Source organism: Penicillium manginii (genome assembly GCF_028828005.1).
Source record: "Penicillium manginii strain IBT 31320 chromosome Unknown utg000009l:1.0-3297300.0:1.0-3298630.0, whole genome shotgun sequence".
NCBI lineage: Eukaryota > Fungi > Ascomycota > Eurotiomycetes > Eurotiales > Aspergillaceae > Penicillium > Penicillium manginii.
The window spans coordinates 2,295,421-2,310,776 of NW_026643110.1; the positions used below are offsets into that span (position 1 = coordinate 2,295,421).

The 15,356-nt window shown below is 47.7% G+C and overlaps 7 protein-coding genes across 7 annotated transcripts; 5 read left to right on the plus strand and 2 right to left on the minus strand.

The window, feature by feature from the left end:
• Positions 1–143: 143 nt before the first annotated feature.
• N7533_012573 (alkene reductase) lies at positions 144–1,411 on the plus strand (the record flags this gene model as incomplete). Its single annotated transcript, XM_057109223.1, has 3 exons — positions 144–362; positions 409–739; positions 804–1,411. The coding sequence occupies 3 exons, from the start codon at positions 144–146 to the stop codon at positions 1,409–1,411; spliced, it is 1,158 nt and encodes a 385-aa protein (XP_056954324.1).
• A 167-nt stretch (positions 1,412–1,578) lies between these two features.
• On the minus strand, positions 1,579–4,123 carry N7533_012574 (uncharacterized protein; the record flags this gene model as incomplete). The annotated part of the gene is made up of 3 exons (XM_057109224.1): positions 1,579–3,434; positions 3,487–3,921; positions 3,973–4,123. 3 exons carry the CDS (start codon positions 4,121–4,123, stop codon positions 1,579–1,581), a joined length of 2,442 nt encoding a protein of 813 aa, XP_056954325.1.
• Positions 4,124–4,706: 583 nt separating this feature from the next.
• On the minus strand, positions 4,707–6,189 carry N7533_012575 (allantoate permease; the record flags this gene model as incomplete). The annotated part of the gene is made up of 5 exons (XM_057109225.1): positions 4,707–5,102; positions 5,150–5,691; positions 5,749–5,914; positions 5,966–5,992; positions 6,043–6,189. The coding sequence occupies 5 exons, from the start codon at positions 6,187–6,189 to the stop codon at positions 4,707–4,709; spliced, it is 1,278 nt and encodes a 425-aa protein (XP_056954326.1).
• Positions 6,190–6,711: 522 nt separating this feature from the next.
• On the plus strand, positions 6,712–7,865 carry encD (Fe(2+)/2-oxoglutarate-dependent oxygenase encD; the record flags this gene model as incomplete). The annotated part of the gene is made up of 3 exons (XM_057109226.1): positions 6,712–6,937; positions 6,988–7,466; positions 7,527–7,865. The coding sequence occupies 3 exons, from the start codon at positions 6,712–6,714 to the stop codon at positions 7,863–7,865; spliced, it is 1,044 nt and encodes a 347-aa protein (XP_056954327.1).
• Positions 7,866–8,300: 435 nt separating this feature from the next.
• Positions 8,301–10,212, plus strand: N7533_012577 (MFS transporter; the record flags this gene model as incomplete). Its single annotated transcript, XM_057109227.1, has 7 exons — positions 8,301–8,488; positions 8,543–8,594; positions 8,656–8,972; positions 9,021–9,167; positions 9,219–9,589; positions 9,641–9,928; positions 9,980–10,212. The coding sequence occupies 7 exons, from the start codon at positions 8,301–8,303 to the stop codon at positions 10,210–10,212; spliced, it is 1,596 nt and encodes a 531-aa protein (XP_056954328.1).
• A 763-nt stretch (positions 10,213–10,975) lies between these two features.
• Positions 10,976–12,571, plus strand: N7533_012578 (sphingosine kinase; the record flags this gene model as incomplete). The annotated part of the gene is made up of 2 exons (XM_057109228.1): positions 10,976–11,060; positions 11,301–12,571. The coding sequence occupies 2 exons, from the start codon at positions 10,976–10,978 to the stop codon at positions 12,569–12,571; spliced, it is 1,356 nt and encodes a 451-aa protein (XP_056954329.1).
• Positions 12,572–13,121: 550 nt separating this feature from the next.
• Positions 13,122–14,376, plus strand: N7533_012579 (polysaccharide deacetylase family protein; the record flags this gene model as incomplete). The annotated part of the gene is made up of 5 exons (XM_057109229.1): positions 13,122–13,227; positions 13,288–13,565; positions 13,618–13,866; positions 14,043–14,146; positions 14,247–14,376. The coding sequence occupies 5 exons, from the start codon at positions 13,122–13,124 to the stop codon at positions 14,374–14,376; spliced, it is 867 nt and encodes a 288-aa protein (XP_056954330.1).
• Between the last annotated feature and the right edge of the window lie 980 nt (positions 14,377–15,356).

Here is a 15,356-nt window from a genome sequence, read left to right on the forward strand (position 1 = left end):
AATCGAAATGAGCTCATCCCACCATTATCCCACTTTCGTGTTGGTCAATGATGGGAGCTCCCTACCATGAAGGGCTATTTAAGAGTTGAGTCAATGCTCGAAGAAAAATGAGTAAATAACTCAAATTGCCGATTACATGCACAATGGGCTCAGTTGATATCGTCGGTCCTCTTTTCCAGCCTCTGCACCTGGGCGCTCTGTCACTCAGCCATCGAGTGGTCCAGGCACCTTGCACGCGTATGCGATCGACTAAGGAATCGGAGGGCGTCTTTGTTCCAAACGATCTCAACGTCGAATATTACTCTCAGCGTGCTTCGGCTGGAGGCTTCATGTTGACAGAGGCGACGCCTATTAGCAGATATGTATGTTCGCTTACATCCCAAAAAAGATTTCCTACTGATCTTCTAGGCGGCTGGATATCCAGGGGTTCCCGGAATTTTCACCAAATCGCAGATCGCGGGTTGGAAGAAGGTCACCGACGCAGTACACGCGAAGGGTGCCTACATCTACTGTCAGCTGTGGCATGTCGGTCGTGCAACTGTTCCTTCTTTCATTGATGGAAAGCAGGCTGTCAGTTCCAGCGACATACCGATCAGTGGAAATGGCTTGGATGGCACAGAGTACGCAGCTCTGCCACCGCGACCAATCACCGTCGATGAGATTCAGGAGTTGGTTGAAGAATATGCAGCAGCAGCAAAGCGAGCTATTGAGGCCGGGTTTGATGGAGTCGAAGTTCACGGTTAGTATCGTGTTTCTAAAACAGCCAGAAGAATGGAAGACACTAACTAAGTTCATACAAACAGGGGCCAACGGATACCTCCTCGATCAATTTCTCCACGACAATGTCAACAAGCGGACCGATGACTACGGCGGCTCTATCGAGAACCGATCTCGCATTGTTCTCGAGGTACTCAAGTCGGTTTCTGGTGCTATTGGTGCCGATCGCGTGGGAATCCGCCTGTCGCCTTACAATTATTTCCAAGATACAAAGGACTCCAACCCCAATGCTCATTGGCTTGCACTCTGCTCGCTGATCGCTAGTCTGCCGGATCAGTCTCGGCCATCATATGTGCACATGGTTGAGCCTCGCTTCGATGAAGTCCTTGATGAGGATGCAAAGATCGGATCCCTGGCGACTGACAAGCCCTCATTGGATGTGTTCCGACCGACTTTGAAGAAGGGGGGCATCGCATTCTTGGCGGCTGGAAACTTCAACGCCGAAAATGCTGGCCCTAAGCTTGTGACTGATGGTGCAGATGCAGTGGTATTCGGTCGCTGGTTCATTGCCAATCCCGATCTACCGCGACGTCTCAAGGAGGGACTGCCCTTGAATCCGTACGATCGAACAACTTTCTACGGGGCTGACCCGGCGGAGAAGGGATACACGGACTACGCTTTTTACAGTAAATAAGAGGTATTGAAGAGGAATTGTCATGGTACACAATCGTCAAATGTAAGGATCACATAACTATCATGAATATCTATCTGCGTATTGTGCGATTTGACCATAGGACCAGTATGGCCAAAGTGCATTTCAACAATCTAGTGGCATAGAATGCAACATTGAAATTCAATTTATCAAGATAACCCAACTAGTACTTTCATGGCATCATGTACCACAGCCCACCGAACAGTGGCAAGCTGTTGTGCCATTGCCGACGCTAGGGGCTTGGGGTCATACTTTCCGGACAAAGCAGCTAGCTCAGTAGCACTTGGGCAGTTCGTCATCATCACAATCAGAGACGAGAGGTCCGTATGAGTTCGGTTCTCCGAGGAAGAAATATCCATTCCTCGATGGAAGACCCAACAGGCCAGTGTAGCAAGATATAAGCACCATGGGAAATGGAACGCATCAGTATGGTCCCAGTCGTGTAGACTTAAGACTGCATCTTGTAAGAGGAATGATGCATGTCGGGCAGCAATAGACGATGCGCTGGAATCTTCATGCAGCCACTGGTAAATCTTTCGCTGGGATCGTGATTGATCAGCTGGGGTAATATTCCTCCCTAGAATCTGTTTGGCACCGGCAACAATTTGCAAGTCCAGAATTTCCACGTTCAAAGCAAGACAAGAAGCATGATAGAGGGCATGGGCGGCCATTTTCAAGCCTGTGAACCTCTGCGGATCTGCCGTTTGAGCGAGCTTCATACTTAAGCAGTCTGCATCAAAGTCCACTTTCCATAAGTCGTACGACCGGCTCATACGTGGAGTCCAGGCCCCAACCTTTTCGGGCGTTTCTGACCGGAGGGTTGTTTGGTCACGACGTTTGAGATCAGCAGAGACCGACATTAATCCGTGGAGGATAACTGTGCGGGCGAAAACATTCAAGTCGCGGGGTCTGGAGACTGCGCTAGGAGTAATATATCCCTTGAGCACTGCTAGGAAAGGGCGGTTTGTCTCACGAGCAGCTAGATGTGCCCATTCTTGAGCCGTTGTTGCTTCCCAGATAGCGGCACTGCATGGTAATGAGGACCTTATCTCGAATGCGGACATGCAAAGAGACTGAGAAAAGAGTACGGCATGCTGCGTATCCCACATAAAGCAAAGCATTGCTAGGCGTTTCCGCTGCTCTTCAACCATTGCATATCGCCATGCATAATCCAAATCATCCGACCGTGGTAAAGTTGGGGAGTCGTGAATATTGCAGCAGGTGCTTCGACGGATCAGCTTTATTAAAACGCAGTGGAAGAGTTGAGCGCGTTCTCTTTGCTTTGGTCCAGCCCTCATTTTTCCGAAACAGTCGATAAGAAGCATTGTCTGGAGAACCCAGAGGTCTGGCTGTGGAGAAAAGTCTTGATGGCAAAGGAGTTGATTTCGCAAGTTGTCATGGATTTCAACAGCTAGCTGATGAGCTTCTCGTGTGCTATAGGTAGCACCCATGAACAATACAGCAGCGAGAAATACTGGATCAACAAGATCGGGATTGAAAGTTGACTGGTGCACAAGTGGATATGTCACATTGAACCGTGAAAAGAAAAAGTCACTGTAGCTTTGCAATGCAGGGAGTGAAAGTAAGTGTGAGTCAAGAGCCATCGGTTGACTATCAAGACCCATAGGACGCGTCTGTTGCACCAGAGCGAGAACTCGTTGACAGGCATTGTCTGAGAGTTGTGGTAGTCTTGGAGAGGGATTCGGGCCCAAATACGAAGACCCAGAGAGCCAGTCCATGCCAATCATATCTGGGCCATCGGGAGAAATTGGGCGCTGTGGCGATGTTTGTGTCTTGTTTATCATAGAGGCAACCTCAAGCAATGCCGAAGGGCCATCATATTTGTCAATGACTTGACTATATTCAGTGTCCATGATATCTGGGAATGGCCCAGCGTCAAATCCCAGTGGAAAGTCAAAATGATGAAAAGCGTCGTCGAGGGAAGCGACGTCAAATAACCAATTATAATTGTCCGTCGCAGCGAAGGGTAGATTGAAGTCCGTTGCTAAATTTATTAGCAAAAGCCAGATGAGAAATAGAACCATAGGAATAAATACCGGTGTCGGTGCCGAAGAAATCACCCATCTCGTTTAGTCCGATGTTGAATGATCCATCAGCAGCGTCAAATTGCCCTGGGATCGGTTCCACATATGGCTCAAATGGCCCCCCGGGCATCATTGGGGCAAGGAAAGGATCGGAATGATCGATATCATCGATATCATCAATATCTAGAGATGTTGGATCCGTACCAGAACCCGGTGGCGACAGAGGTGCCTCATGCAGAAAGGAATCATCATCTTCGATTATTCCACGGTCGGAGGAACTTGTAGTAGAGATTGTAGAACGTCCTGCCGACCGCATTTCCCGTTGTGATGGTCGTACAATTATCGTTCCGTCCCCAGCCCTGCGAGTCCTTTTCCGAGTCTTCAATACCCCAAGTCCAGGCCCACCTGCTTCGGCGTCTCGTTTTGTGTGGCGCTCCATATGTCGAGCTAGAGTTGTCAATACCAACACTTTTCAGGATAGCCTATGCTCTAGCATACCTAGAAGATCAGGGCGCTGGAAATGTACGGAACAGCGCTCACATGTGAACCCATTGCGTGGTTGGTCATGATTTAGAGCATGGCGACGAAGATGTTCGGCGCGGGTGAAGCTTTTGGTACACCCAGTGTAGTCGCAAGCATGATTCTTCATAATTAGTATACAGAAACGCTCCAATAACGAAATATATTCGAACCCTCAGATATTTGGGGAGCTTCGCAATAAATGCAGTGGCCGGAGTAAAGACCGACTTTCCACTGATAAGAATGCGGGGGAACGCCTGTGAGAAGACTCCATGATTGGTGCTTTCTTACAAGGATTCTGAACTTAGTGCATCCTGTTTATCGGGTCGTTGCAGCTTAAGCGGCCAATGGCGATGATTCAATGACGAGACAATATTGGAGTGCGGAGTGAGAGTTTAATTATTACCAATGCCTTGTGAACGAGATACCAACAGGTAACTATACCATCGTACGAATAGAATTGAATTGAACTAAAGGAAATATCGCCATTCGGGGCTTTCCTCGCCTTCCTTGAATTGACTGGTGTCTAACTGACCCTCCCTCAATCTGGATCCCTGTTCCCGATCTCGTCGTCGATTTTGAATGCGCATCCAGAGACCGAGTCCTGTCACAAACACGATACATACAGCATTACAACAACAAGTTGCGACCAGAGTAGGAATGTACCTGTCATATTGTTAGCAACCATTTGCATAAAACTAGAGGCGAAGATCTCACTTTGGTGCATATTCAGTTCGAAATGTGGCTGCGCTCAAAATTCCTGCTAGGTTACCCAAGCCCACAAAGAACCCCGTATTAGCTGCGCGAGAGTTTTCGTGGACATTGTTGTTGTTGTGCCACGCATGAACCAAAGAAGATGGGATGTATGCACCTGCTGCCATCAGAAAGCATGCAAAATAAGCGACCGCTTTGTTTTCCAGAACATCAATAGCAGCGAGCATAATCATTCCAATCAGGGACAAAGACAGCGAGAAGACAATATGAAACGTTCGTTCGCGAAAATAATCAGAAGATTTCGCAACACACAGTAAAACTACCGTGCCGACAAGGTTAGGTGCTACAGTCCAAAGGTTGGTCTTTATGACAGAAAATCCCAGGCGTTGAACGATCTAAACGGATTAGGCAAGCCGAGAACATTTGAATAGGTGCGACTTACCAATGGGAAGAAATTCATCGCAGTAGCATAGGCAACAGGATAGGTGAAGGTAATAATGCACCAAATCGGAAATTTCCAGTCGTTCCACGATCGAAAGCAATCTTTGAGATTAAAGCCCGTGTCTATCTCTGATGAGGAGTCACGTAGTAGCCGAGCCCTCGCGGCCTCTTTCTCGCGGTCATTCAAGAACCATGCAGTTTGTGGTGAGTCTGGCAGGATGGCGAATCCCACAAGGCCCGTGAGCAGTGTCATTGAGCCTTCAATAATAAAAAGCCATTGCCAGCCGTGGACGGTAGGACTGTTGATTTGGAATACACCAAATGATATTAGACCACTAAACGCGGAGGCAAGCACTGCAAATGACTGTATGATAGCCAGTCGAAATCCCATCTCCCCGCGCGTATAGAACGTCGTTAAATAATAGGTTGCCCCAGCAAAGAATCCCGCTTCAAATATGCCTAGAATGACTCTTATCGCAAGAAGAGACCCGAAGTCTTTAGCTGCACACTGGCACAATGCAAGTATTCCCCATACCACGGACACTTTTAGAGTAACCGTCAGTTTTGTTTCGGTGGAGTAAGGTTATAAAATGGACCCACTGGTGGAGAGCGTCCAGCGCCCAGAATAGCGTTTGATCAATAAATTCCATGGTAAATTAAAAAGACCAAATGGAATATAGAATATCAGGATAATGAGGGAGTAATCATTTCCTTTGAAGTTCAAGTCAACATCGATGCCGTCCGTTTTTGCATTTGCTAGATTGCTCTGATTTTGTAAGTATCGTATAGCATCACGGCTGAGCAAGTAACAACATACCCGGTCCATGCAATCAAAAAAGTACATCTGCAATAAGTTAGTCTCTTACTTCAACACGAATGGCAGAACTGCATTACCAAGCACAACAACGGCAGAACCCAGAAGTCCACTTTCTTACGATATGTCTTGTCGGCTTCAAGGTCTGCATATCCTGAAGTTTGCCCTACTCCGGCTTCACCATCCGCCGGCTTACTCGCCAGGGTCTGTTTCATTTCTGTGGACATTTTCGGGGTAAAATACGATGTTTGTTGGTCAGGGGCACAAAATGCACCCATCCGTGGACCGTTTGGATGCTTATAAAGCCCCCTTGCATGGACCTCGCAGTATGTACAACCTGACTCTCTCACCCCATTCATGGGTATCTTCAGGCTTCAAAAATACGCTACTTTGTTTGAGACTGGTATTTTGCTACAGCAAAGGCCTCTTTAATTACAGTCTAGATAACAACCCCTGTCGCGCCACAATCTTCCCCGCAGATCGTCTTATCTGAAAACGGGCTGGATAGAATTTCCCCCATCTTTGACGGGACCCCCACCCTCATTTATGACTCGGATGTCAACTCCAAATCACCTGGCATTTGATCATGTCGCGCCTGGGCAGCCCTTCGGCATTCTGTCCGATCAGAATTGGAGATGATGACATTTTTTTGCGGTTCTTGATCATATATTCGGGCGCGATGCGGACTTGAGCAGCTCAAATCCAATTCTCCCGAAATAACATCGCCTTGAGACTTTCGAACAGACAAAATGACCACTTCAGCTGCACCCCCAATTCTGGACTTTTCTCCTTTCTATGGTAATGACAGCGAGGCCAAGGCAAAGCTAGTGGAGGAAGTGCGGAAGTGCTGCCACTATAATGGATTCTTCCAAATTACTGGCCACCGCGTGCCATTGGAGTTGCAGCGACGCGTGATGCAATGCTCGAAGCGCTTCTTTAACCTACCTCTGGAGGAAAAGCTACAGATCAATAAAAGTGAGAACTAAATCGGTCCGCCTCCGATTAGAAGCGCGCTGACTCTGCAGATCACAATAATTTCAACCGCGGCTACGAACTCCTCCGATCACAGATGCTCGAAGCGGGCACCGGCCCTGAACTCAAGGAAGGCCTATACATTGGGGAAGAGATTCCAGAAGACCATCCATACTTCCTACAAAAGAAGTTGAATAGTGGTCCGAATCAATGGCCGCAGACTGTTTCCGACAAGGAGGAGTTCCAGAAAACAACCATGGAATACTACCACGCTGTGTTTGAGTTGGCGAAGGATGTGCTCGGTGTCGTGGCCCTTACCCTGGGAGTCGAGTCAAGCTTCTTCGAGCCACTTACTGAAGGTGCTGTCGCGACCATGCGATATCTGCACTATCCTGCGCAGCCCAAAGACGAGGACGAGAAACTGAACCGTGGAATCGGAGCGCACACAGATTTCGGCTGCGTTACTCTCCTACTACAGGACGAAATTGATGGTTTGCAAGTCTTGGATGCTCCATCTGGACAATGGCTCGATGTTTGTACCTCATCAATTGCAGATTTTAGGGATTGGGCTAATTTCTGAATGATAACATAGGTCAAACCTACCCCTGGAGCATACGTGATTAATCTCGGTGACCTATTCATGCGCATGGCCAACGACAAGTACAAGTCAAACACACACCGCGTTATAAATAAGTCTGGCAAGGAGAGATACTCGATTCCATTCTTTTTTAGTGGAAATCCAGACTATCTCTGCGAGTGCCTACCAAACTGTCGAGAGCCGGGCGAATCCGCTAAATACCCCCCGATCACGGTTCAAGACATGGTTACCTCTGCTTACAAGGATAGCTATGGTCGCGCTGAGAAGTACAAGAAAGAACTTCAAGCGAAGAACGTGGATGTGGGTCCAGCTGTAACTGCAGTTGGCGCATAATGGTCCACCAGAATGCAAGAGATGGATGGATGGAATGATGCCACGCACTGTTTAACAATTTGCATTATTGGACAATGTCTCGTTATCTCGTACTACTCATTTCGTAAAACTTGAAACTATCACATATTTTTGATTTCAAATGTCTTTCTTCCCCTTGTATAATTCAAGCTCATCCCCTTTCCGAGGCACAAAAGTGTCAACGTCATTGAACTCTCTACCACTGTATTATTCAAGAGTGGGGGTTTTTGGTCGACGTTAGATTCGTATCAAAGTCAACCCACCTTTGCTATCGGCTAAGGATACTCTAACTAGTCAGCTATTATTGGCTGGCATCACCCGTAAGCAAAAGTTCAAGCCCTAGAGAGGAGTATATGAAACGATGGGATGATCAGGGAGATGGTCAATATTTCGAAGCCGATCATCAGTCTTAGCATTATGGACGATATTCGATCAACAGAGAAAGATACTCAGCAAGCTAGCTCTTCTGCAGACGAGGATTCTGGGAAGGTCATCCCTCTTGACAATGGAGAAGTTGAGCAATTCTATGGCTCCTCTACCACCCAGGCCTACAGACTCAAGTCTGAGTTGGTTGGGCAGTGTATGGAGGAGATCGGGATGGGAAGGTACATATTGTGTATTCAATCATGGCTCGCACATACTAACCTCTGAACTTGAAGGTTTCAGTGGAAGCTTTGGGTTGTGACTGGATTTGGATGGGTAGTTGACAATGTCGGTTCTCAGCACTTGTCCAACGTTATATCCAGTACTAATTACTCTCTCTCTTTCTCAGTTTGCATCTCAAGGGATCGGCAGTGTTCAACCTCCAATCCGACAAGAATTTTCTGGCATCGTTCAAGTGAGCTATAGTTCGGTTGCATATTACGTTGGTCTCATCCTGGGCGCATCATTCTGGGGCACATCCAGTGATCTAATCGGTCGGCGACCTGCTTTCAACTTCACACTGCTCATTGCGGGAACCTTTCTTTGTGCTGCGGCGGGGTCCATGAACTTCATCGCATTCAGTGGTCTATGGGCTGTTGTTGGTACAGCCGCAGGGGGTAATGTGCCTGTGGATTGCATGATTTTCTTAGAATTTGTCCCTGGAAGGTGAGTTCTTTCCACTCGAGAAATTCTATGCTCCTCTAACCATTGTAGTCATCAATATCTTCTCACGGCTCTTTCGGCTTGGTGGAATATGAGCCAGCTAGTGGTATCGCTGATAGCCTGGGTGTTCCTGGCTAACTTTAGCTGTCCGACCGACGCAACTCCTGAGACTTGTCGCCGTCAAGATAATATGGGATGGTACGTGGCAACCCCTAGATGAATCTGCGGATCTGACAATGTGTCTAACAGGCGATATACACTGATTGTTCTTGGTGGTCTGGCACTGTGCTTTACTTTCATTCGACTCTTCATATTCAAGCTTCCCGAAACCCCAAGATACTTACTATCCCAAGGAAGAGATGAAGAAGCAGTGGAAGCCGTTAATTACGTCGCGAGGCAAAATGGAAAGCCCGAGCCTCTAACAATTGGAATGATGCAAGAAATCGATGCCCGGTTAGGCAATTTATCTGAGAACGGTGGCGAAGCAGCGAAACTATCAAAGAAAGAGATTCTCGCAGAGACTATGCAAGCCTTTAAAGGTGAACACTTCAGGGCACTCTTCGCAACTCGAAAGCTTTCGCAGCAGACTCTCATCATCTGGGCAATCTGGCTCACAGTTGGTAAGTAAAATTGAATAAATGGCTCTGCAAATTCTAATAAAAGCTGATCAGGTATTGCTTATCCACTTTACTTCAATTTTCTTCCCTCATACCTCGCCACCAAGTTTACTCAGGACTCTTCCCTCAGTCTAACCTACCGCAACTATTGTATCGTGTCAGCTGTTGGGATTGTGGGACCGCTGTCCGCCGCTGTTGGTGTGAACACAAGGCTCGGTCGTCGATGGATGATGGGAATCTCGGCCGCAGTCACGGGTGTGTTTCTCTTCGCCTATGTGGGCGTCAACACCCCTACCTCCAGCCTGGCCTTCTCTTGTGTCACCAGTCTACTAGCAAATTTTGGTAAGTAGAAATTCCCGATGAAAGATAGCGCCCGGGACTAACACAAAACAGAGTATGCTGTGATGTACGCCTTTACTCCGGAATCATTCCCTGCGCCTCATCGTGGTACTGGCTACGGTACCGCCGCTGCACTTCTCCGCTTGGGCGGACTGGTGGCAAGCCTGATTTCATCACAGACGGGCTTCAGTAGTGCTCCGATCTATGTGAGTGCCGCTCTTTGGGTGGTGGTCGGTGGATTGAGTATTGCATTGCCTTTTGAAACACATGGACACGGTGCGTTGTGAATAGCTGCGTGGCTGAATGTGGACTGTATCTTACGAGAATTTTCGGAGACGGTATATACATGGAAGTATGTGATAGAATCATGGGATCATCTGCATATGGTGTTATGTTTGTGCGCGAGGAAGCGAGAGCAACGAGGACTTGGTAGAATCTATTTCATGTCGATGAATTCACCTTGCCAATCAAATCGTGACTAGTAGATACTAGTAACCAGCAGTAACTTAAACGTGTTTAAAAAACTTCTCCGATATTTCTGTTGGCCACAAATCCAAGTAAGATAATAAATACATCATGCAACGATTACTGAGACAAGAAAATCGTTCCGAAGTATAAGTAGTTGACACTCAGGTGCGCCGGGCGTCATGTATTTTTCAATTTCCTCATAAATTGCAGAGTACATTGAGTTAAAGAAATCAGAAACTTAGAAGTCAAATGGATATTATTTATCCTTGCTTTTCCCTCGATTATCCATCTTCCTCCCGATATTTGAATCAGGCTAAATGTTAGCTATTAGTCACGTGACAAGATACTTCTGCCTGAGGCCACAAATTCCAACGATTGCGTGTCCAATAGGAATCGGCCCCATGCTTCCCCGGCTTCTTCGCTCTCCTGACTGCATCACGGCCCGCGTGTTTATTGCCTTAGTTCCAACGAGTTGGGTAGGAAAATCGATACATTGACACAAGAGCAGCGCCTTCGCTCTGAATCATCTAACCAGCTCGCAGCAGCTTGTCGCAGGCGCGCCAGTTTTAATTCGTTGACATCATGGACCCGCTTCACCCTTCCAAAACATTCAGCGTTGATGAGTCTATATCTCTCACGCTTAACAAGACTTCGCTCAAGATAACCAGTATGTCATACCCGGGGTGCTATATTACGGATTCCTGTAAATCTGGGGCTAGCTTAACATGGGTGCCATCGCAGATGACGTCGCCGACAAGGAGAGAACGACGCGATATTGCTGCGGATTACTTTCAAAAAAAGGTATTCAACTCACTCAATCCAAGATATTCCTTCATTCCATCGATGGCAATAATCTCACTCCCAGCCCCATAAAAACTTGAACATGCTTATTCACATTCTCTCGTAGTGCCTGGGCCCAAGACTATAGATTTCCACTCCATCTTGAACGCCTATATCGCCCAAGATGGTCTCACAATAACCTACCTCGACAGAGAAAGTCCGTCATTGAACTCAACAGCACCAATAAATGCCCTGCACTATCCAATCACTGCAGGACAAAAAGAGCAAGTCACCCTCTGGACAGAAAATCTTCTCTCGCACGCATACGGCCAAGCACAGCGAAGCAAGAGGCTAAAAGTCCTCGTCAACCCATTCTGCGCCTCAGCACTGACGAAACTCCGCAAATTTGCCGCGCCGATCTTTGGAGCTGCACACTGTGAGATCGACGTTGAGGAGACGCGGTATCGAGGCCACGCGGGCGAGATAGCTGAGAATATCGCTCTTGATGCATATGATGCTATTGTATGTTGTTCCGGCGACGGGTTGCCGTATGAGGTTTTCAATGGGCTGGCAAGACGGTCTGATGCTGTCGAGGCGCTGTCGAATATGGCTGTTGCTATGATACCCTGCGGCTCGGGGAATGCGATGGCTTGGAATCTCTATGGTACGGATGATCCTTCGCTGGCTGCGCTGGGAATTGTGAAGGGGGTGGAGATGCCCTTGGATCTGGTTTCTATTACGCAGGGGACGCGGCATAGTGTTTCGTTTCTGTCTCAGGCGCTGGGTGTTCTGGCTGATTGTGATTTGAAGACTGAGCATTTGCGGTGGATGGGGGATACTCGGTTCATTTATGGGGTTTTTGCTACAATTGCTAAGAATACTAAGTATTCTTGCCAACTTGCTTTTAAGCCGACGGGTGGAGAGGCGAGCAAGAATGCTGAGAAGAAGATTTCGGCGAAACCTCAGAACTATCCCACCAGTCTTCCTCTTCAATATGGTACCGTTTTAGACGATGTTCCTGACGATTGGGAGATTATGCCCCGGGAGCGATTGGCCAGCTTCTACACCGGCAATATGAAGATAGTCGCCAAGGATACGAATTTCTTCCCCGACGCAGAGCCAAATGATGGCTTTTTGGATATCATGATGATAGACGATACAATTGGATGGGCGGCCTCCCTAGAAGCAATTATGAAGCTTCCGCAGGGAAAATGCAATGACCTCCAAGATGTCGAAATGAGGAAGGTTTCCGCCTATCGTTTGACGCCCTGGAAACCAGATGGAGATATCAGTGTTGATGGTGAAAGGTATCCATTCGAAGCCTTTCAAGTAGAGGTTCACCAAGGTTTGGGTCGAGTGCTCTCGAAATCTGCGGACTCATTTCAGATAGTAGGCTAAGTAGGTGATGGTCGAGTCCCTTTCCAAGCCACTGTACCTGTGCATCTGCCCAAATTTAAACCATAGCTATCTTCGAAGATTTATGTAGTAGCATTTACAGCGTCGAACAATATCCAAACTCAAAAAGAAAAATTGCTCTCTGAGGGTTCTTCCATTACAAGTTGCTTCATGGTATTTGACAATCTAGAAAACAGACTGTCTGCACCAGCCAATGCCGCCATTCTTCTCCTTGTCTCCGCGGCAGTCAACGAATGCCCTCATCCAACGTAGTCCGCTCGGCAGTGGGATCTGCCAGAGTGGAACGACCCCCACTTTTGCTGTACTACAATGATGGGGGATAGTACTCTCGATAACATTACCGTAGCAGCTTCCCCTCAATTCCTCCTCACGCTATCTCTAAAATATTCTAATAAAACTAGATATCCAGGAACCACCCATAATTCCAAAAATCCAATTCGAACACAGCTCTTCATCCCTCTTTCACAGTCTATAAATTCCCGCCGCAACCCTCCACAGCCCTCCCAAATCCCACTCACCACAAATAGCAAAAATGGGCAAGAAGCGCGTCCTAGTCAGCTACGGCGTCGACATCGACGCCGTCGCCGGTTGGCTCGGCTCATACGGCGGCGAAGATAGCGTCAGCGACATAAGTCGAGGTAAGTCGCGCTCCCCTTCCGACCCCCGTCAACCCAACAACTAACGTGAACAAAATCCAGGACTCTGGGCCGGCCACATCGGCACCCCGCGCCTGCTAAAACTCTTCGAAAAATACAACATAAAAGCAACCTGGTTCATACCAGGCCACTCCCTCGAAACATTCCCGACCGAATGCGCCGCCGTCCGCGACGCAGGCCACGAAATCGGACTACACGGGTACTCGCACGAGAATCCCGCCGCCATGAGCGAAGAACAGCAGCGCGATATCCTGAGACAAAACCTACAACATGCTGACCGAGTTTTGCGGCAAGCCGCCGCGTGGTGTGGTTGCGCCGTGGTGGGAGGCTAGTGCCGAGATGGTGGAGCAGTTACTTGCGTACGGGATCGAGTACGATCATTCGATGTCTCATGAGGACTGTCAGATGTACTGGTTACGAACGGGTGACTCGTGGACTAAGATTGATTATAGCCAGAAGGCGGAGACGTGGATGAAGCCACTGGTGAGGGGCCAGATGACTGGGTTGGTGGAGATTCCGGGGAGTTGGTATATTGATGATTTGCCGCCGATGATGTTTATCAAGAATTCGGCAAATAGTCATGGGTGGGTTAATCCGCGTGATGTGGAGGATATTTGGAAGGTGAGTTTAGTTGCAGTTCTTTGCAAGTTCTTTTTTCTTCAATTCTTTTTTTGGAGGGGAGGGATCCAGTTTGGGGTTGTTGGAGGGGTATCGTGTTGGGACTGGATGGTTCTAATTGGAATTTCTGCCATTATCTTTGAGGCCTTTTGGTGTTTTGTTGGCTGATTGGATGATAGGATCACTTTGACTATTTTTATCGTGAGTATGATGAGTTTGTCTTTCCTATGACGATTCATCCGGATGTTTTGGGGAGACCTCATGTGCTCCTTATGCATGAAAGGTGAGACAGACAGAGACGGAGGCAGAGACAGCCGACTCGGGTCTTGGCACTGGCTGAAACATTCAAATTTTGATATAATTTGCTGACTGATACTGTGCAGGATCATCGAGTACATCAACAAGCATGAGGGTGTAGAGTGGGTGACAATGGAACAAATGTGTGATGAGTTCAAGAAGAAGAATGAGCCTCCCGCGGGGGCTTTGATGCCTGCTCTTAGCAAAAAGCAATAATGGGTATTTGCCGTGGTGCCTAGGCGGTGCTGATAGGTACTGTGACTGCTCCTTGCTACTATTAATAGTATTTGCTATAGTTGTTGAATATAGCTATATTTCCGTCTGTTAATATGCATGTAATCTTCATTATACTCTCCTGCTGTAGTAATACTTCGTGTACCTCGCCTTGGGTCATCAATAAAGTGAAACATCATTATATCGTATGATATTAGCATCAGGCATTCTGAAATCTATCCGAGACGAGTCTAGATCGAATATTCTGCTCAAGAGTACTTTCAAGCCACACGAGCCATACCATGAACCCGTCTCAGGCGCCCTGCAGAACCCTCTCCTCAAAGATTACATACCTAATGAATATCGAAAATGACACATAATCCAGGAACCTTCTAAGACAACCTCTACCTCATTCGTCAGATCGGTGCCAGGAAAAAAGTACCTCTCAGTACTCAGGCTTATACCTTCCCATCATCCCAGCCCGAGAACAAAAGACTATACATAATTGCGACCCAGACACTAGGTACATTCGGAATCTCAGGCAGCTATCTATAGAAAGGACCTAACTTGAACTTGGCACGTCTGAATCATCGCAATGTAAACCAAACTCTCGGCATAGCGATGCAGACACGAAGCACACAAGCGCATTGTCGGAGACATTCACTTGTTCACGAAACATCCACCCTGGGTACTGTCCTCCGTGACTCGGCAAGAATCCCCCACCAAGCCCGACATCTCTTTTACCGCTGTTGTGTGGTGTGGGTACCTTGCTGCGCTGGATCCAATCGCAAAGGTGTGCCTGGAGTGGACTGGAGTTCGTGGCGGGACTGTAAGGGACGAAGGGGTCAGTGAGTTGGCGGTCCACGTGGTTCGGTACGGATGGAAGCCTGAGTTCGAGCTAAGTTTCCAAGCTTAATTTATGATTGACCTACCGAGGTTGATGAGAATGTACTTGGTTTATTGGCTGTGGTTTATGCTCGTTG